The sequence below is a fragment of the Fulmarus glacialis genome, unplaced genomic scaffold, assembly GCF_000690835.1.
Source record: "Fulmarus glacialis isolate BGI_N327 unplaced genomic scaffold, ASM69083v1 scaffold1292, whole genome shotgun sequence".
NCBI lineage: Eukaryota > Metazoa > Chordata > Aves > Procellariiformes > Procellariidae > Fulmarus > Fulmarus glacialis.
The window spans coordinates 43,289-66,248 of NW_009196995.1; the positions used below are offsets into that span (position 1 = coordinate 43,289).

Here is a 22,960-nt window from a genome sequence, read left to right on the forward strand (position 1 = left end):
GCTAAAACCAAGGATGTCAGCCATAAACAAGCTCTTCCTGCAACCTGTTTGAGCCAGGTCTTGGGAGTTCAAACAGAAGGACAAAGTGTGAGCTCTTCATAACCTGGTAACATCACAGGATAAGGATCTCAAGACAAAGAATACTCTCCTGTTAGAACAAAAGTTTTAAGCTACATGGTATGTGGTTTTGAGTTGTGTAGTCATACGTTTTCAAAGCTTCCATTCAGGAGCTCAATCCTGTAAGTAAAGTTAACTAAATATAGCACTGCCTGTCTTTGTCTTAAGTTTGAAGGCCAAGAAAAAGTTCCTCAATATGTATGATATTCTCTTAAAAGAAGCTGCAGGTACACCTCCTGAAGTCAGTTTTCTGTAATGCAGGACTTTAAAAGTCAAAATGGAGAGAGAGGCATCAAAAGGCAAATTCTGAACCCAAGCCCATGAAAAATGTAACCTGGGTCACAACAAATTAAAATAGAATTTAGATGCAAAGGTTCCAGAATAATGAAGCAGTACATGATGCAGTCATTAATGAGCAAAACAACAAAACACACCAACTTATTCAGCAGTTGGGAGGCACTAAGAAGAATAGGCACACCACAACTTGTCTGAATGCCTGGAATGCACACAAGTGGAGAAAGAGGCCCACAACGTACAGGTACTTTCAAGGCTAGAAAAAAAATAATCATGGCAAACAGTGCTCATTAATAAGTACATGCAATGAAAATAGATGTATACACAAATGATCAGAGGACAGGACTTTGTATTTTGAAAAAATACAAAGATTCCAGAAGCAACATGGCTTCTGGAATGTCCAGAAGCTGACCTATGCCAAGGAGTAATAACAGGTCCCACTGTTTGGGGAATTCTAGATTAACAATTGTTTATGCAATCCTAAATTCTGTTCATTAAAATCCTTAAATTATAGGTTGTTAGAACATCACCATTAGCTTCCCCAGAAAACCACTGTAATTTCTGAATATTTATTCCAATTAAGTTTTAAAATGCATATCCTAGTTCAATATTCTTGCTTATCCAACATTCAGTTTAAGACTAAACGAAAGAAAAACAATGGGCTTATGAGAATGTTTGCTGAGCAAACAAGCATTGACCTAAACTTATAATGGACACTAGGTGGTGGAGGGAACATGACAGCAGGAAAACTGAGGTGGTATTTTTATATTCTGGTTATATTATTGATAGTTCTTAACAAATGTAAACCAGTAAAAGGCCAAGAATAAATTTTTTTTTTTTTTTAAATGGCCATATGGAAATAGTAAAGTAGTATGTTATGTACCAGAATATGATCAATCTGTTTCCTCTTACCATTCTGGAATGGGAACAGTGACACAAATGTTCATGTAGTGCAAAAGGTAAACTAGCTTAAAATATAAACCCCAACATTTTCTTTGAGTATAGCTATTACAATAAAAAAAGCTTTAAAACATTTAACTAAAAGTATTTGTTTCAGCGAACTAAACAGTTCAAGAAATTCCAGTACTGTACTCACTTGCCAGCTAAACCACCTCCTGGTGGTAAATTAGGGATATTCTCCGCAGTTAAAATACGAATAACATGAGCAAGATCAGGCATTCCTTCTTCACCCGATTTTTCCATAATTTCTAATTTAAAAACAAAAGAAGTCCTTAGATTACTGAATTAATACCACCCATTCCTTAAAATACTAAAATACAAGTTACAATCACTTTTTAACAGAGATATTATGAAAAAGTTACACGTAACCAGGAAAACATTCTTTACATTTTGGGTAAACGGTCTTTGCATGGTGGAACAGAGCTATTCAAATCAATAGCCTGCCTTTCCAGTGTGCTTCTAGTCATTCTCTCTGAGAAACTCAGAAGCAGACTGTGAACTGGATGAAATATCCTCGAGACAGCAGCCTGTTCTCTTTCAAAAAGAGAACAGCTGGGAGTCTGTTTCAGTTACCTTCTCACTGCATTGCAACACATACTTAGAAGTTACATGCCATAAAGCCAATGCTTCCCAGGAATTCAGTCATACTTCATTGTGAGTAACACCTTGAATACCCAAAGACCTGAATATCTGTGCATAAACACTAAGACCATCATGCAATAAAGAGGCATATATAATGGCCCATTATCACTTACGTGACCAAAACAGAATATAGAACTGATGACAAATAATTAGTAATATGGTATGTCATTTTCAAAGCAGAAGTATCACACAAGTCCAGTGCTATTAAGTTCTTCTGCCTTGGAAAAGAACTGCCTAAACTGAAGTAAATCTTCACATGTTCTTATTCATCAAAGCTGCTGTAAGGTGAACGTGTAATAGCTCTGTATACATTCACATAGGCATAACACTACCAGCTTCCAGTCGTCAGCCTCTAGTCATTCAACTACTACTATGTCAGAAAAAGGTTCACTAAGTTATCTACAAACTGTAGTTGCATGCATGTGTCATATTTTTAAGGAAGAATTTTTTCTGAAAATCAACTAAATTAAGAAATGGAGTGCCATTTCCTGTAGGCATTGTTCTAGATAAAAATTCTTTGTTTGAGCCACAAAATAGAAGAATTAAGAAGAATGGATCCTCTCAAATATCATCCTAATCAAAACTTCAGTCAGTCTGTATCTGGCTACTATCCAAAGATAAACAAATCACTTAAATTTCTTATAATCAATTAATTATATTCTGGATGCCTGATTTGGAGCCTGCAACTAAAGCCAGAAGCAGCTAAAATTTGAGTTTCTGAAGATAGCAGAAAAGCACATCATTTACCTACTTTAAACACTGCATCCCAAGTTCCCTGGTATTTAAACCTCTCGATGTCTATCACCTATCTAGCAAGTGGTATGCAGGCTTCTCTCAGGACTACTAAAAACAACAAAGTGCTTGCAAGGTACTCACTTACTCTGTATCAGGGAGATCTGTAAGAAAGCGCCCCCAAAGCAATTCTACTTTTAGAATAGTTTTACTACCCTGTAACAAATAAGGCATTATGCTTCTAAGCCCCAATTTTAAGTCAGCACCATACAATCTCTGCAATGAATAAGCTAGGTATACTACACTAGAAGTGATTAAACATTCTTCCATGAAATTTTATGTATATTATCACACATCCATCCTTAAGAATGAATCATGGCTAGTAATGGAAATGACAGCTGAATATGTAGGCTTCAATCTTAGGATTTTGATCACTTCTTACATACACATTCACACAAATCAGCCACAAGTCCTCTACTACTTTACTCCTAAAACACTTTTCACTAAAAGCCTAACATTTAACTCTGAGACAAGCATTTTGAAATTTCAGACAAAATTTTATTTCAATTTTATATAATGCAAGTCCCCCACCAGACAGCGTTACAAGTTTTCTGTGTTCCTGCATCTCCTTTGATTTCCAGCTAAATGATTATGACAAATCAGTGTTATATACAGTATATTCCACATATGTAAAATGCATATGCAAAAACCAAGTCACTGTGTTAACTGAGTATTCATCTATTAAGACTGTTTAAGCCTACATAGAACACATGCTCCTATTTATTTTTTGGGGGGTTAGTGTGTTTGGTTTTGTTTTTTGTGTTTTTTTTTTTTTTTTTTTAAAACTGCATGTCTGATACACCCTTTCAAATAAATTGAAACATATCAGAGAAGTGAATTGACTTCTATGCCTAGTTTTCTCTTCCTCTGATCAAACTTCAGATCTCAAAAAAACCCCAGAGAAAAACAGAGAACAGAAAGTAGCATTTGAAAGAGGCAGTAAGAAAAGACTGATCTAGCATAACTTAACTACTGTCCGACACCTGCATTACCTTGGAAATTAACCAATTAAGTGACTCAAAACAGAAGCACAGCTATGCTCACCATCATAAATGACTCAATCATAAGCTACTGACTACAACCTCGTATTTCAGAATACTCTTGAATGGGCAGCTTTGGAATGCAGTTATACACATTCTGTCAACCTCAAGACCGAAACTAGTAAAAGAGCTTTGATATACAGTTCTTCCACTAGAAATCTCTGTAAACTATCACTTGCTGCGTTTGTTTTATTAATAACCCTGTTAAAACAAACACTCTGTTTTGGTATTAGAAAAATAATTCTCTTTTGTTTTAATAACTCTGGAAAGATCTTATGGAACTACTAACTCAACCCATTGAGTTAGTATGGTGCAAATACACAGGATCTCAGCATTCTACTTAGGAATGTACAAAGACAGACTACAAATGTTACACGTGTAAGTATTAAACTGCTTTTGAACACAGATTTTTAAATTTTTTTTAAAACAAACAAAAGCATGCCTCAAACAATGCCTTTCTCTCCAAGCCAGAGCTTAAAATGCCCAAGCATAGCAGTGAAAAAACCCGATGTCTAAAACTTTTGATGGGTTAGTCCAGTCAGCTTGAAATTTAAGGTCCATAAGAGAACAGAAAAATATTCCATACTGAACAGTGTACATTCATTAAGAACAAATACCACTGATCAAACTAAAATTGCTTCAGGAAGTTCCAAAAGATTTTATACTAAGTGCCAATGTTGCCCTGATTTAAATTAGTAACTTACTGAAAGACAAGAGTATCTAGGAGAACTCATAGGTTGTATTTTTGACATCTCCATCTTTGCAGCTTAGTAGTTCTAAGACAAGCTGATTTTTTTCAGAATGTTTTTACTACAGGTCTAAATAAAATTGTTATTGGCTATGAACCAACTGCACATAACTTGTGAGCTGTTAGTTCTTTAACAGATAAAGAAACATTGTTGCACACAATAATTTAACATGAACAAAGTCCATTATTTGCCTTTTGAAAGGAACAGTCATCATCTAGTCTGGTATTTTAAACATTAGTAAATCTACTACAGATTCTCACTATATATACAATCACTTGCTGTAACTGAACATAGATTCTTGGACTTAGCTGCCTAGTTTACCACGTTCAGAGCCTCAGAACACATCAGAACTACAAATAAATCATAACTAATATACTTCCCTGAAGACAACTATCCTAAGGTGTAAACTGTACTTAGAATACGTCTAAAGAAATACAATTTCTGTCTTTTGAAAATAGCTAGAAAAGATGATCAAATCCATATTATCAACATCACAACTTATCTACCAGGCTTTAAGTTGTTAGAATTAACGGCAGTTTAAACCTTTCAGGCACAGCTCTTTTATGCACTGTTTTCCAGACTACACTTAGTCTAAAGATGAATGCAGAACCACTTATGGCAGTTGTTCTTTCCTGATCAAACAGATGTTCCCACCTTCCAAAACTTTTCCTTACTACTCCAACACCTGAGATCATACTCCCCCCCCTTTTTTTTTAAAAAAGTTAAAAGTATTTCTGCTCACTACTTAAACCTTTAAATCGGAGTACTTTTTTAAAGAATCCAACATCTTTCCAAACAATCCTCCCCATGCTGTTTAGTGGTTTGAAATATTTTGTTACATCTTCTCTGTGTAATTTCTGAACTAATAATACTCAAGGCACAAATGTAAGGTAAAAATTGCAGTCCAACAACTCTCTTTAAATTAAGGAAACTGTGTCAAAATGACAATCTCATAGAATTTATTATGAATGCAAAAATTTGTTAGAAAACAGGTAAATATTTCAAGTTCTTCTGAAGTCTGTTTCCTTTATTTTCTCCACTTCTTGACAGAATTTCCTCAAATATGCTAACTATCATTCCTTGCTAAATACTTGACATTTAAAGGCCCTGTGCTCTGTCCAATTAGCAGAACACAGAATGACAGGGAACTCATGCAGAAAAGAAAAAATATCAAGAAGAGCTGAAGCAACAGAAATCAAAGCTTTGAAGCAACTCAGTTCTCTGGAGCACTTAAGCTTAACAATCATTTTGAGTTACATTTGGAATGGCTCTGCATCAGTTCAGACTACAAACTCTCCACTTGTTTTTGGTGTGTGTAGTATTTGTTAAATATGACAATATAGCTAAAATACATTTCTGCTAAGAAGTAATTTTGATATGTTAAAGTAGTAACTCAATTATGCTACAACACTGCATTGTTACTAGCAAACAGTGCTTCCTACGTCATTCTGAGTTAATCCAGTCACTCTGGATCAGAAGTTATCTGACAGCTTTTCTATTGATCTTCTTAACATTCTCTCATGAAAGCAGTAAAATACACTGCAGTTCCACACATTTTTCACCTATTTGCTAATTGAGAGAGGAGCCCCTGAGAAGCTGGGAATACTAACCGGTAACCACTGTGTGCACACCTGACTGCTGCCAGTGAAGGTAACTGCTCCTGGCTCTCTCCCAGAGCCTATTAACAGCTCGTGTACTTTACTCAGACATAGGAAGATAATAGGTATTTATCTTAACCAGTGTCATCTAGGAAGCCTGGGATGCAAGCCAAGTTCTGAGAAACATGCCTAGAGTTAGCATTTGAAGTGACCATTAGCTCTCTAATCTCAACAGAAACTACAAATATGCAAGCCATTTCAGTTTAGATCCCATTTAAACAAGAAGGAAAGACACCACACACAAGGCCTGCACATTCAGAGATGACTTGTTTCGTGGCCTGAAGGCCTTCTTATACATATTTAAAAATTAAGGTTTGTTACCTCAACTATCTAGATTACTGGGCCACTGACGCAAACACAAAAAAATTTCGAAGTTTACCTCATTTGCTTAAGTAAGAATGCAATAAAAAAAGATACCTAGATAAAGAACATGAGTAATTTTCACAGCTGTTTCATACAAAAGAAGAATTAAATGATAAAATATCTTCAGTAAGTGCCACTTCTAGCATTAAAATAAGTTTAAGAATTTTTAATACTAAAGTGGCAAAACTAACAGTTGTTCACAGCAACCAGGTTACAGTGGCAGCATGAACATTTCCATGTCACTGTTGCATTTTACACTGAATTAGTGTTAAGAAAAGTTATGAATGGTTAGCTGTGGGATTTTTTGCTGTTGTACATGCTCAGCAGACTCCTGATCTCCTCAGATCTACAGATTACTTCTCATTTATATCTAATGCCACTTATTTGGATATGAACTACTTTCTAATAAAAGCACATCTAATTAGTCCTTTCAGTATCCGCTACAGCATGTTAAAAAGCCAGTGGGTTTCTCAGATATTCAAATAAACCAAAACCAACAAGAAAAACACAAGTGGCATCTATCTCATATGTGATAGTGCTGTATAGGATGACATCCTGTATAGGATCATGTCCTGTACTAGCAGTTCTCATCAAATAGTCATAAGAAAGGAAATTACGTATTTTACCTCTACAGATCACACACACCATGCTTGAGTGCCTGTAAAGTTTCCAGATCCATGTTGAGAAAATTTGGTCAGTCACACCGTCTTTCATAAAAAAATGCTCAAGCTCAGGCAGTCAGTGGCCAGAGCTATGGTTTATGTCATTGAGACGCTGTTACAGTCTCAAGATGGTGGCTTCATGCTGGTTCTGACCTGCAAAGTCCCAAACATCCTGGCACCCAAATTTAAAATTACTTTCATGGAACTCTACTGAACAGTCCTGTAGACTGCCAATATCATATTTTTCAATATGAACACAGAAAAGTACCATCAGGACAGCAATACTGTTGTATAAAGCTAAACCACTGGTCTCAGCACCTGGAACAAATACATCTAAGAAAGCTACGTGACTCACTATCCATCTACAAAGGGACTATCTCTTCCTGAAGCACAGTTAAACTTGGATCTAGTGATCAGAATATTCTAGTCCAGGCCTGAAACAAGTCAAGAAAGGGTACAAGCTGCCCCAGCCAGCTTTCTCTTCAGTAAACCCTTTCGTTCCTTGAATACTGTTTGCTATAACTGATAGCTCCAACAAATGTGTTAGTAAGTTGCATCACCATAAGCGGGTGATAGTGCTTCAGTACTCTTCTGATGAGATTACAGTTTAAAGAATCGTAACAATAAGGTTTTCAAAACCTCTGATGACTGCTTCTCTCCAATGATGCTACTTCACAGTATTATCCTAGCAACATTTGTAACAAGACAAACTGTTCCAAGAACTCAGTTATTTTCATGCTTGGGTTGCTTCTGCAAAAACCTGTGCCAACATAAGAACGATATTATAAAAAAGGCAAACTTTCAATATCAGCCCTGAACTTAGCCAGTTCTACCAAAACTGAGCTATACCTGGATCACGAGAATAATTGAGAAGACTGAAGAAACCACAAGGCCGCTACATATAGCTGTCAGTTAGACCTTAGAACAGCCTTAACCAGTGATAAAAGATTTTAAATTAGAAGCAACAGTTTGAAAGCCTGCTTCAAATGTCAGTTTTTCTGACATTAAGAATGCTGTAGAAAAGCAATAAACATACAAGGGCAAGTCTTTCATTTTTAGTCAAGCTAACTTTCCTTCCACTGTTTCTGCTTAAGGGAAGAAGTTGCATTCAACCTTTTGGATAAGTAAAGTGTGTTATAAAATCAGTGACTAAATGAAACTGGTTAGGAATTAAGTTTAGTCCTCCATGAAAGTTCTAGATGATTATATGGTTTTTATTCACACATACACAGACACTTGGTAAGCATTCAGAATCCAAAGGGATGATTTAAGGCTCTTGTATTCATAGGCATTTTGATCATTTATGCTCTGTTAAGTTTTCGCAAAAGTGCATTTAAAAAAGTTCTCAGTGTGAAAAATAACTCACAGCTGTGTTAAACAGAAGCAGTTAAAAAAGCTTGGATAATTAGATGACTAAGTTGTCCCTTCATGAAAACCCGATACAGCTTTTTCTTTTTGTCAAAAACTTTAACCAAAAAAGGGAGCAAGTATCACAAGTATCCCTTTCAATGACATTTTATAAGCAAGATATTAACAATATCACAATTTACTTTGCTGCAAGGTCAGCATTTGCATTTTGACCTATAAAGATATAAGTAAAAACCTAAAGCTCACACTAAGAAAACACTTGTGGAATACCAGGATAAACTAACCACATGGCTTAAAACATTTTTCCTGACACACAAAAATTGAGCTGAAAACAGGCCTGAATTTGACCCAACATACAGTGGCATCATGGCTTTCAGCGTTTTTTTCATCCTCAAGAAGCTTATGACAGCATTTCTAATGAACAAAACAGATTTCTTACCTTCAACCCGTGATTCCAAGTACTTATCCAACTCAGCATCTTTTTTCACCGCCTCATCTGAGACCTTAGGAGCATTTGAAAAACAAACTAGTACAATACTCATGTTATCACGACTCCCCTATATGACAAAGAAAAAAGAAGAGTTAGGAACTTCAGTCTTATTTTTCATTTTTTTATTCTAGTCACATTATTACTTTTTCCAAATACAGTACTAAAGATATACCTGGGAAAAAAGAAACCTTGCAATAAAATTGTATTTTGATTAATAAGAACCTCCAAGTTTCCCAACTAAACTATTCACTAGAATTCATTTTACTCATTTTTATTGTACTTTTAGTCTTAAATTTTAAAATATTTAATGGACTTACTTACATGTCAACCGTTTAAAAATACTATCAAGAAAACAGGTCAGAAATTAGACAGCCATTTAATGTTACCTTAAGCCAAGGTAAAAAACAACTTATGTTGCAAAATGAAATGCAGTATACTTATCCTAGACTACTAGAATAGCTAGCTCCAGCTACTAATTTATTTCAGTTTAAGAGCATTCATGTAAGACATTACATTCATTACAAATCTGTTTATCAGAATGCACCTCTGTCATACATAGGAACTTGAAGAAAATAAGTACAAAATACGAATTCACTTAGTATGGCCAAGCTGACCTTACAGACTATCATGTGCTCAGCAACATCAGCCAACAGCTTTTTCAGATACTAAGTTTAATGCCAGTTCTTCAGCAGTAAGCTCCGATACCACTTTCCTGCTCATATTTATTTTTCAAAATTATAATCCACAGTCAAATTTAAAAACTGGATCTCTTACAAGGAGATCCAGTAGAACCATAATTTAAACTCCTGGTCTGAAATCAAGACCTTATTTTTTTCTTTTTTGGTAGAAATTTAAGTGCTGTTAGTCACTGCATACTGTTGTAAACCCAACCTACCGGATAGTTCCTATCATCTGTCACAACTCCTTCTCCTGAAGAAATTAAGCAGGAATCTGACATTAGAATAAAATCCTGCAGAAGTAGTCAGGAGTTATTCTACGTTCCCTTTCATACCAAACATATGGGGACACCTATCTTTTACACCAGTTAATATTACGTGGTACAACTCACATCCTGAACACAGAGGACAACATTCTAGTATCATTCCAAAATGCAGAGATCCAGGATTTGACTTTATAAAATAAACATGAGGTCAGGGCTCAGTTTTATTGAAAGTATACCAGAGTGATCATCCTTTAACAAGGCTGGTCAGGTGCTTGGTCAGAAAAGCCACAGCATTTAAACCAATCATACAATGTATGGTATATGCTGGAATACAACCCCATTTCTGAAAAAAATTACTTACCCTTTAGTGTTAGAATTCTGAAGTTTAGTATTTCCCTCAAAATTGCATGTTTGGTCTGTGGCCTAACGAAGGAACTCTACTTGCACTAGTAGGAGTCGCACTTTTCAGGGAATGCTGGAAATGGTATGCCTATGAAACATCTGCAGAGCGACCTGTAGTTACTCCAAACAAACTCTAAATCTGAGGAGTACAAGCAAGCTCACATGCAGAAGTAGTGCTTCTCCATCTAAGCTACAACAATGAGCTGAGGACACCACTTCAGATACCTTGAAGAAGAGATGGTGCAAACACTGGTTTTATGCAAAGGATACGAACACTGCCCAACTTGAAAGAACAAAAAAAACCAAAACAAAATACCTTGCACAGAATTTATTAATTTTAAAAATTTTGTATTTGGAGCTGGAACTATATGCAAGCACTATTTGAGAAAATAATAAACCTTTATTTCTGCAATTGTTATCACCTCTCCAGGCACAAAGGATAAGGCTGTATATTCTTCAACAAGGGTATGTAGTCAAATGGGTACAGAAGTTTGAGGGAAGGAAGAGGGAGAAGGGGAAGGGTAGGCCAGGAACTGCTGTTAACACTGTACCCATCTAAACAGAAGATCATTTTAGAACAGCTGCTTGGAGAAAACAGTTACATACCTTATGTAAACAAGTGTCCACTACCCAATTGCACACTTTTTCCAGGTCATCTGATACTTCAAGTCTAGACTTAACAAATTCACAGAGCTCTTCATTGCTCATTACATCCCAGATTCCATCACAAGCCAAGATGATAAACTCATCTTCTTCTGCCCTTAACATTTCACAAACCTCAGGCTCTGGAGAAACAAGTTGTTCTGTAGGGCCTTTACCGTCAACACATTTGTAGTCATAGTCCCCCAGAGCTCGAGAAACTGCCAATGAACCATTAACACGCTGAATCATTACACTGCCTCCTGCATTCTGGATTCGCTCTTTCTCCCTTGGGTTGCAAGGTTTGTGATCCTGTGTTGAAAAACAGACTTGTCCATTCCTATAGAGAACAGCACGTGAATCACCACAATTGATAAAGTATACATGCTCAGGTGAAATCATAACTCCCACTGCTGTTGAGCCACTTCTGTCCATCCCATTTCTGAGGTCTGAGAAATTGCGCATATACTCATCAATTTTCAAAAAGCCAGTTCTGATTCCACTCTTGACATTTTCCACTGAAGGTTCAAGAGCAGATCCAGGTTTTTCTGTCGCCCTAAAGTCTTCATTGTTAGTGATGTGTTCTAATAAGTGCGTGGAGCAGTAATTTGCAACACGAGATCCCGCATGACCATCATAGACAGCAAAAAAGGACCAGTCCTCTAAGCCATGGGGAATACCTACAACAGCTGTGTGAGCATCTTCCATTTCCACTCTCCATCCCTGCATACTGCTGAGGCCATAACGCAAGCCATTCCCTGCACCATGAGCATTATGTTTTTCAGTTTTTGGTTTATCCAAAAATGCACCCATGTTTATGCAATATTGAATCTGGAAAACAGAGAAGAAAAGTCTTATTTATAAAACCACCACTCCATATAAACTTTGTTCTCCCTTTCCTGTGTTTCTTCTTTATAAAACAAGTGATAAAGCATGCACATGTGAAGAAGTCAACAACTATAATTGGGGGGAAAAAAGTAATTAATAAATGACATGAATGAAGTGTGAACTTACAGACCCCTGTTTGCATTTTTGGTGAGTTTTTTTGGTGGGATGTTGTGTCTTTTAAAGAGCTACTTCATCAAAATTAAAGGCTCTCCATACGAAGGCAGAGTAGTTCACATACCTTTGCAGCCCTGCCAATTTTGTCATTCTCTGCAGAAACTAATTCACACTGGAAAAGTAACAACCATATGATTCCTATTCTCTTTCCAGTTTTATTGTGTCATGAAGAAAAGCTAATACTTCATAAATAAGAACTGACTGGTCTCACTAGCTTTGCATGTACTGTGCTACTTCTGTATTCTTGTAAAGCATGGCAAAAAATGTCGACCATCTGCCAATGGAAACAAGAAGGCAAATCCCACTTCGATCCAAGAAAACTTCTCACAGGATTCTCTTAATAAATTATACTAAGGCCTTTGTAAAACAACATTTCCATTTTTACAATCCCTAAAAGACATTCATGTGTTTACATGTGATTTTAAGTTTAAAGATGCATTGATCTTGATTTTAAAATATATCCAGTTACCAGAGATATGAGCTATCTAAGGGAAGAAAATAATCCACAGAAAGTTAGAAGTTCTTCACTACTTCAAAATATATCAGAAAGAACCATCTCCAGAGAGCAAGCTTGCAGGTAAAATGTGTGTAATCCACGTTGAAGCTTTAGAGGACTTCTGACTTCCTCTCCTGTAGTAAACTACCTTGCACTTTACGAAGTCAGCAGAGAATACATTCTTTAATCCACAGATCTCATTGTACTTTTCTGAGAACTTCAGAAACTCAGCTACCACAACCTCTGATCATGCTAAAATGACTGCCCCATGAAACCCTTAGTGACTGGATGTAAAAATTATGGCAACCTTCATGCAAAAAGAATTTGAGAGAATTCTGCCATGACTCATCCTGAGCAGTCAGTCACCGGCTCTCTGACACATTAGTACCCACAAGCCTGCAGAGTCATGATGATCTAGTTCTGGTTTAAAAGTTTGTTACCAGGTCAGAAAAAGAGGTTAAGAAATCCTTACTTCTGCCATTCCCCTCATCTAAAAACATTTTCAGCACACACAGCTTACTCGGACAGCAGAAATAAAAAGAATCATACAATGCAACGAGCAGAAGATTACAGTTAGATTCTGCACCCCACTTCCCTTTTTAGGGTAAACTTTAGGACTTTCCTGCAGATAATCCAAACTTCTGCTACAGTGACCTCCATGAAGTGCTGAGGATCTCCAATATTCCACAGACCTCAACAGCTTGCTCACTAGTTATGCCTCTTTTGAAATGTATCTCTCACTCTTACTTTAATACAAATTTAGACAAACTTCCCCAAATACTGCAGCAACTCTATCTGGTTTACTTTTTAGTCTAGTTTTACTGTCTGTCTTAATTCAGGTTTAATGGCCTTTGATTCAGATGCTACTAACATTATGTAAAAGGAGCAATGTGGTTCTGTAAGAGACTGAACATCATATAACTTGGTGTACTTTATCTTTAAAAAAAAAAAAATAGAAAGCACCTGGCTAAATCAACTGAGAAATGCCAGAATTTAAACAGCTCTTATGTTCGAGTACTATGCTATGTTCTAATTACAAGTCTTCAAATTATCTGTTCTGACATGAAATAAAACACTAATGAGACTCCAGGTTTAGAAAGATTTGCTAGAGAAGATGATTTCTTAAACATTCAGCTAGAAATTGAGGTTTTGCATGGACAGTATAAATGCTAACACTGTGCAATTACCCCCTGTAGTTTGGCTATGAGATACTACGATGATTTTTGATAATTTCTCATTTATTAGGGAACTCTACACTTGCATAACAGTTAGTTGTCTCTACGTACCAATCTTTTGCTATCAAGAAGTCTGACATTATAACACAAGTCTTGCACTTAGTAAATTGTCTTAGGTAGCCATTAAAAAAAAAAAAAAGGAATTGTGTGACACAAAAAAAAGTGTCCTGAGCCTTCTATGCTCTCCAAAATGGGCATTCCGTGTACAAGGTACACATCCTTAGCTGCAGAATCTACAGTAAAACCAAATTATTAAGAGAGCATGCTCAAAGGTTGTTGCCAATTTGATTTTACTCCATATAAACATAAAAATAGTCCTCAAACTGGACTTTATAAAGCAAAACCAGAAGTACCAATTTCACAGATAATGGCACATCTAACACAAAAAAGCAAGTTACAGAATGACTTCAAACCCACATCTAACGTTCTCAAAATACTTTCTGTACTTTTAACAGCTTGAAAAGTCATGAAGCCCTTTCAAACACAAACTATCCATCCCAAACTTCACCCACCTTCCTAACCAGTTCAATTTTATGATATTATCTAAAGAATTCCATGCACAAGAAACCACAAATATTATCTTTATTCTTCATCTCTGTAGTCACTATCCACCGGCCTCTAATTATATTACCTGGGATAGCAAGATAAAATGACTACACAACCTTATGTTATGTATTGTAAGCTTCACACTGTATGTAATTTGAAAGTGAAAGTAGTAAGTTACATTTTGCTCAGTTATTTGCATCATTATTTTTCCTTCTTTATCTGAAAAGAATATTTGCAACACTGCAAATCAGTGGAAGCAACACACAGCAACAGAAATGAGGTATTCATTACTTAGATACACAGCCAAAATGCTTTTCACAAATCTTGCTCTTGAAAGATCTCGTTTTGCTTTGAAAAAAACAAACAAAAACCAATCAGTGTCAAATGGTGTCATAAAAGCAAAGCAAGGCAGTGCTACACACCACCACAAACAAGTGCTCTTAGTGCTCTCAGCAACTGATGCTCTCGGTTGAGTTGAACAAGTTCCACATAGTTTAATAGTTCAACTAACATTAGTAAAGGAGATTCGTGAAAGGATTTTAACAGCTGATGACCACTCATTCACAAGTTACACACAATATAATGCTATTTTAAAAGCACACAAAAACATTCTTACCAGTAAAATGTAATATACAACTGAAATGCTGCCAAAATGACAGAAGTCCTCCAACACTTCAGACCTTGTATGAGATTCCTTTAATTGAGTTAAGTATGTCCCTATATTCTTAAAAATCAAAAGTGTGGAAGAAATCATACGACTGAGTAATGAAAAAGATCAAAACCTATCTAATTGCAAAAGCCTGTGAGCTCAGTATTGAGTGATGTGTTTTATATACATAAAATAAAAAAATACGGTTTAAAAAAACCACAAGAAGCACATGTTCCACATCTTAGTTTTACCTATTTCGTAAATAGCTTCACTTTTTACAGCACAAAGGAGTAAGAAACTGTAAAGAAAGATTATACTATTCAAGATTATATTATTGATATTCTAATTATCCTATTTAGTATTACAAATCTTTAATAAAGGATGCAGAGATTGGCAATCAGTAAGAAAACACTAAGTTTAGGAATCAATTTATGGCTAGTCCTATAAAAGACACCAAACACGTAGAAGAAATCTTTCTATCACAGTGTATATTATATAGACTAAATAAGGCAACAACTGGTTTGAAGACAAGCTGAAAAAGTCAAGCTATTTCAGAGAGCATGGAAGAAAGAAACAGTGATTTCACTGACTCAATGAAACTTGGTTTTCAATCAAAATTATCAGTGATAGTGAGGCACAAAGACGACTTAAAATGGATGAATACCTGTTCTGTTAAAAGCTCCATTTTTAACAGTAACAACTTTTAGCATTTTAAAAATACTAGGAAGTTACAGAGAATAACAAGCAAATGACATGGCATACAGGAGAGTACAGTATATTCCTATCAGGTGTTACGCACAAATGTAATTTGAACTTCACATCTACAGTGCCAACACACACAACTATCTCTAGCCGTAAACTCAGCTATGTGTTTACCTATGTACAAACTAGTTAAGTCAATCAGAGATATTTTAATGAAATTTGTGGTATAACACCAAACTTTACTTTCTTAGCAAAGCAGCTTTAAAAGAAAAACAAAACCCACCAAAAAAACCCCAAACAAAATACAGCACAACAAAATGCTATTTATTTTCTCCAAAATGAAAGGTTACAAAAAGAAAACAGTTCCATGGGAAAAACAGTACCCTGGTACTCACATCTAGTTTTGTCCCTCTTTTAAGATCTCAGCCTAGATCAGTAAACAGACTTGAGCACCTAAAAATGGGACTCAGCCAAACTGACCGGCAAAAATCCTACAGAAGGCAAAGCCTACCACAGGTCTAACCTGGTGTCTCCATCTCTTCTTTTAAGCACACTAGGCTAGATACAAGTCAATCTTGACACAAGCACCTAGACAACGTTTAAGTCAGGTCAGAATTCACAAATTACAGAATCATAAAACGATTCATGTTGGAAGAGACCTCTAGAGCTTATCTAGTCCAAACCCCTATTCAGAGTTCAATCAATATGATATCCAACACCAAAGATGGCTCAGGCTTTTCAGATCCTTGTCAAGCTTTGAACATCTCCAAGGATGGAGATTTCATAGGCTCTGAGCAATCAGTTCATGTCTGACCACATTCATAACGAAAACAGAACTCCCATCAGTGCAATTTGTGTCCTTTGCCTCTTAGTCTTTCATTGCACATCTCTGGGAAGAGCATAGCTCTACCTTCTCTATACCCTCCCATACATAGTTGGAAGACAGCAACTGGATCTACGCCTTGCCCTAAGAAAACAATTCAATTTCCTTCTGGTGAAAATATTTACCCCACGTAAGATTATGAGCTGAAACTTTCAAAATCTGCAAGACCATGTCTACTGTAATTCCCAAAACTTCCTTGGAAATGGAGAAGGCTTTAGTTCTCATCTATGCTCCACAGACTATTCTCTGAAACAGTATATATTCTTCAGATCAAGAATGGAAACCTAGGATTCCCTTCTTCCAGTAGTCTTCCCATCTCTGGGAAAAACAAAAGAATAAGAACAATAATTTAAAAAGATCAATCACCTGGTAAGTGCCAATAATCACCAAGGCTCAAAGGCTTTTGGAAGGCCTTTAGAGGAAGAAAATAATGGCCTTTCCCCCTCTCTGGCAATTGAAGAAACTGAATCTGAGCGATACATTGCTAAAGCAGCAGCTCTAGCTACCGCTTTACTGTACACTCTTCATCTCTAGTTTTGAATCAATAGCTAAGCCATTTCCAAGAGAGTTCAGAGCTGTGAGTCTCTAACAAAAGCTGACATCCCTTTCCCAGAGCAAAAACCTAAGCCAAGGCTTACTTCTCTGAAGTCCCAACATATATTCTTCTCTGATGTTTCCTACCTGATACAAATCCTACATGAGGTCCTTATCTCATATACAGGGAGCATAAGCAATAATTCAGGCTCAGGAAACCAAAGATATCTACCCTTTTGAGGTACGGAAGTATGAAGACAAAAGCCATGTCTTCTGACATGCAAGAAAAATTCGTGCTAAGTATCCTTTTCCCCCACAGCTACAGAGTGAAGACTTTCTTTGGTATTAAATCAGCCATATAGTAAAGGGTCTTAAAATCATGTCTGTGCATAAGTTTGAATTTCTCTGTTTAAAAGAAAAACAACTACACCCACTGATTTTCTCCCAAGATATAAAATGGCAAATGGTTCTTGCGTAGTTACAGATATCCATGATTTTCTACTACATCATGAAGGGGAAATAGGCAGCTACTTTAAAGGAAAAGCACGCTCCTTTCGATATAGATTTACATTTAACAGGTAGAAATATTTACTTGCTGGTTGTCATGAAGGCAGCCAAAATGTAATTAAATTACAAAAGTCTAAAAGCCATAATCAAAGTTTTTATAGATACTATAAAATAATTTTCAGATCACACGTCAGTTTCAAAGAGAACATCAGGACTAGACTAATACCTTGATGGCCAACAATCCTAAAGGCAATAACGTATCTTTTCATACAGTGAGAATGGTCCAACATCAATCTTTTGGGCTTAGGTCATAAAAGTGTACTGTAAAATGTCTCCTCTTCAGAAGGATTCACTCAACAGGCCAGTCATTTTTAATGTCAGCGCTGTGGAAAAGAAACAGTGCCAGAGTTTCCTGTTACAAAACACGTGTGCTCCTGCTATAAAAAAAGATTGATGTTTCAACAGAGAAAATGCTGCACTAGATATTAAAGATATAAATGACGAATAAATAATCAAAATATCTGTAACAAACAATTTCAAAACTTACTGAAAGTGCAGGAAGAAGTAACTTTTCCGGTTTAAGTAAAAAATTCAAACTTAGCCTCGGTAGAAAGCTCCTCTGTCTCCATCTTAAAAAAAAACTCTAGCGTGTATGTATGTGCATACACACACTCTATGCATTACATGTGTCTACACACACTGTAGATAGTTTTGACATTCATAAAGATTCCCTGTACCCTTCAATTTACACAACAGTGTCAGAATATTCTAAGTAATCTTTTACTAATCTTGTGTTTACTTACAATATATTATCATCATACTATCACCATAGTTACATTATACTATCTATTTATACTACATGTATACTAAATACAAGTTCACTTGATGAATGAAACCAGCTTTAAAGATCTTTATTTTTTATCCCAGAAAACTTGGGATCGCTTTTGACTTGCTGACCTTAAAAATGCTGGCACTACATAAATTTACATTAGGCAAATAGTTACTGAATTTTTGAGCAAGAGCTCTCCTTGAAGCTTGGCTGTAACAGCTACTCTAACTACGTAGCCACAAGTACTGGCAGAGTCAAACAGCAATTATTGGAACCTAAGAATGAGATCTGCTTATTTTACTTTCACTTAAAAATGAGCTACTTAAAAGGACTGTGATTATCATTCATGTCCACTCACTATGGGATTTATTTGTTTTGACGGTTTTTTGTTTGTTTGTTTTTAAATAACCTATGGCCATAGGAGTCACCATCAGAAAGGATCTCAGCTGACCAATGATACTGACACAAAAAAAATTAAGTATCAATGCAAATCTTTAATATAGAGCCTACTATCAAAAACTTTTCCTCCCAGCACGAAAAGAAGGAAGCCCAACACGCTTTTAAACAAGGAATTTCAAAAATTTTGCAAGTTATCCCCATCATCAGGTAGAATACATGCCTAGGAGCTACAGCTGTAACTTTGAAATGAATTTCTGCATCTCCATTGTTAAAACAGTTGGGGGGAAAGAAGTAACAACAAAACCAAAACACACAACATCCCCCCACCACACTACTTTTAAACCAGCAAGTTAAAAAGGAGATGAAGATTTGAGAATATGCTTCAACTGGTCTGGAGGTACAAACGAATCACAAGCATAATTTAACACTGTGGATTCACATCTATTTTCAATGTCAGCAGCAATACCTGAAAATATTATCACTTCTGCTCTGCCTCAGCTACTCACCACTACATTGTGCCAGCAATCTCTTTTCTTTCAGAACTGCTGGCTGAGACATTATTGTCCTTACTCTTTGAACTGTTTCTTTGAAGAGGTGCAAAGTTAGCTTCAGTATTTTGAAACTTTGTGACCCACTGGCTGCAGTGGGCTTAGAAGCCAGCAGCTTAGACAGCAGATCCAAGGGGGCAGTAACCTTCAACAGGGAAGACAGTGGGAAAAAAATAGAAAGGAGCACCAGGAGCTAGGTTAAGAGCTATAACCTTTTTGGCTATTTTGTTAACACCAGAAAAACATATATGCTTGTGGTTCATTTCATATTCTGCTTTCATATTCTGCTTTCTTGCACTAAAACATGGACGAAGCTAGGTAATTGCAGATCTTCAAACTCAGCTTATATGGCAACCGTCTGTCTCTCACGGAGAAGTTGCACACTTCTATGCTATGGTTTCTTATTTTTCTGGAATGCAGTTCGGTAGGTGCAAAGTTAGAGATCATACCTCAGATATTAAAGATGAACTTCACAGAAAACTTCGAAGTGGACTCTGAATCCAGCTCTGCAATCACAGCATGTAGTACAAAGCCATCAGTGCCCAGGTTGATGCATTTTTACCATCACCAAGCCTTTATCATGCAGCTTCACCTTTACATAAGTTGCAGAAGTCAACTTCACACAGTTTTGTGGCCAAATGAAAGCTTAAAAAAAAATATGCAGTGTTCTTCCCAGTTAGCCACACATAATTCTGTGCTTGCCAGTGTGACTTCTGACAGCAAGCAGCCCTTAGTTCACTTTGGCACCACGGCTAGGGACTTACTGAAGAAGAGGAATGCAGTGTAATTCTCAGTAAGAAACACACTACTGTAGTCAACCATCTTAGTTTTCCAGGTAACAACTTCAGGCTTTCTTTATCAAGATTTCCTCCAAACACTATGAAGTCTGAGAAGTTCAATCCCCTTTGTTATCTGCAAACGGTTTATCTGAGTTACAGGTTAACCATACAAAAAAGTGGTATGTAAGATACATAAATACCCAGGCTGTTTCACCAAGTACAACAACATTGGGCCCAGACAGTGCAAAGCAAACAGACTACTGCTTCTAGCACCTCCATGGGAACAGAATGAAGGCTAAAGTCTGTAAGAGTCAAGATAGCTCTGCGTAAGCCAGTATTCATGCTCTTGTACCACTTTGTTGAAGTAGGAGTTTGGTGCACTGGCACCCGAGTGAAATGGGCCTACTTGGTTAAACCAGGTATTACCTGTTCGGGCTTATTAACCCTGAAGTAACGTTTTGTTCTTAACTCAAACCCTGCAACGAGGTGTGGCTTTATTATACCACCTGGAGGACAGCACTGTACTCGTCTATCCCTACTGACCATACTATGACAAGATTTATATCCCATGACATTAACTGAAATTCCTTTTGTTTGCCTGTATCCGCTCACACTTCCTGTAGCCAATAAGCATGTTCTCACTTCTTTACTGGGCTATTCAAAACAGATGCACATGTGGCACTTGGATACTACAAAGCAATGATTATTTCCTAATAAATTTTATAGTTATTTCTATGCAGAATCTTTTTTTTTCCTTCTCTAAATTCAGTAAGAGACCAACTACTTTGAGTTAAATTTAGTTTGCTCCTTTTCAATCATCAATCTAACCATCACCAGTCAGGTTTTTATTAAGAAATAGCACCTAAGATTTTGAAGAAAGAGAGCCAATGTTTAGCAAATACACTGTTGGTATTAAAATTGAAGAATTTTTTTTTTACTCATTAGCATGAAGCAGTATGTCACTAAAAATGAGTTCTCCCTTATTCTAAATTTAGGCATTTAAGACAACTTCTTTCCTTAACTTTTTCAATGCTTGTTTACCAAAAGCTTCAGACGCATTTTTGTGAGAACAGGGCAGCAATGAATCACCAATTCATATAATCAATAAATTCTTCCTAAACAGGTCTGAAAGACCAGAATAAGTGTTCTGCAGCAGGTCCGCAGAACCACCGTATAACACTAAACCATTAATTTACATAATTGAGGGGTGACTTGTTGATTCACACACAAATCTGAGGAAGTCAGACACAAGGGTTGGGCTAGATGAGTGCTAGAGGTCCATTCCAACATAAATTAGTTTATGACTTGCACAGTATAAGAAGAGTTGTTTCCTTTTTCAACCTGTTACATCACTGCAAATTAAGTACAAACATTCAGTCAAGACGACAGTAAAAAAAAAACCCACAAAACACATTTGAACCCTTCTTTCAATGTAGCAGCAGAACAATCAATGCCACCTCCTCAGCACAAACCTGTCACTGACCTACGCATCATCCAACTTCAGAGTAAGACATATTAGACTGCTTGATACCAACAGTCCAGACTCTTGTCCTGCCACTATTGACAAGTGCAGCCTAAGGCAAGCAACAATTCCTGTCAAAGATACCAAAATGTGAAATCAAGACTGAAAGGCCTTAACTTGATTATAATTCTGCAGATTCAGCATATGCAATAAAGCTATTTCATGGATAGTCTTCAAAACACATACTCCCTGTTTAAAAACAGAAATAAATTACTCAGAAACATACAAACCAAGATATGCAATCTCTATGACAGGTATTTATGGTGGTGTGGTTTTTTGTTGTTGTATTTTTGTTGTTGTTGATTTTTTTTTTTTACTTAATGTAGTTTTGTAGCATTTAATTTATCTTTTTTTTTTTTTTTTAAAAGTAGTCAGAGTAAAAGAACATTGACTTTTAGTTCCATACACATGATTTTAGAAGATAGTGATTGAGTAGCGGGATAAGAGTTATCTCCATCATTGTCAGATATAGTTACGATACAAAACCAGCAGCCAAAACATTTTCACTGATCTGGAAGAAGACATCAACCTTTACCCTTGAAAAGGTGGTTCAAGAGTTGAAGCTACAGTGGACTCGTAACAAAAATTTAGAGATTTTCTGTAACTGATTAAAAAAGGTAACTTAAGCAGTACTGCTGCTGTTAGCACATTTAAGGAAATTCAGACTTTGAGGGGAAAAAAGCCACACACAGACAGTAAGCTGATCTCAACACACACTGGCAAAACACTTCATGACTTTTACTGACTGACACTGTACAGTCTTTTGTGTGAGAAAATACCTTCCTCAAAATCTGGGTCAGCACACATTTAGGTGTTGAAAAATCACTCCCTTCCCGCCCCCTGCAATTTATTAACAGTGCTTTGTACTATAGCAGAGGGAAGCTATACTTTAAATTTCCTCCCTATTAAAAATAAGATTAAGCAAAATTCAAATGTATTTGAAGAAGAAAAACCACACTCTCTTCTCCAATCTGTTCTGAAATTTCTGTTAAATTCTTGGTCAATTACAAATTGCAAATTAAAACACAGTCAAAGTAAAAGCAATTATACTTTCCCATAAATTTCCAAGTGGCAGAATTTGTTCTTACCTGTAATTGCAACCTTGTCAAGGTTCTAGTTCAGTGCTGAAAGAATTAGTTTACATTCCTGC

At 36.3% G+C, this 22,960-nt stretch overlaps 1 protein-coding gene across 2 annotated transcripts in view; it reads right to left on the minus strand.

The window, feature by feature from the left end:
• The window catches only part of PPM1B (protein phosphatase, Mg2+/Mn2+ dependent, 1B), a 36,848-nt gene that overhangs the window by 13,803 nt on the left and 85 nt on the right, over positions 1–22,960 (minus strand). The window contains exons 1-5 of one of the 2 annotated variants that reach the window (XM_009572362.1): positions 17,960–18,023; positions 15,075–15,182; positions 11,087–11,950; positions 9,085–9,202; positions 1,508–1,619 (exon numbers count right to left, since the gene is read on the minus strand). In XM_009572362.1, the coding sequence (XP_009570657.1) occupies positions 1,508–1,619; positions 9,085–9,202; positions 11,087–11,932 (1,076 nt within the window). In that variant the 5' untranslated portion in view covers positions 11,933–11,950; positions 15,075–15,182; positions 17,960–18,023. Of the gene's footprint in view, positions 1–1,507; positions 1,620–9,084; positions 9,203–11,086; positions 11,951–15,074; positions 15,183–17,959; positions 18,024–22,898 lie in introns of those variants that run through there. The other variant, XM_009572363.1, reaches the window with a different exon arrangement.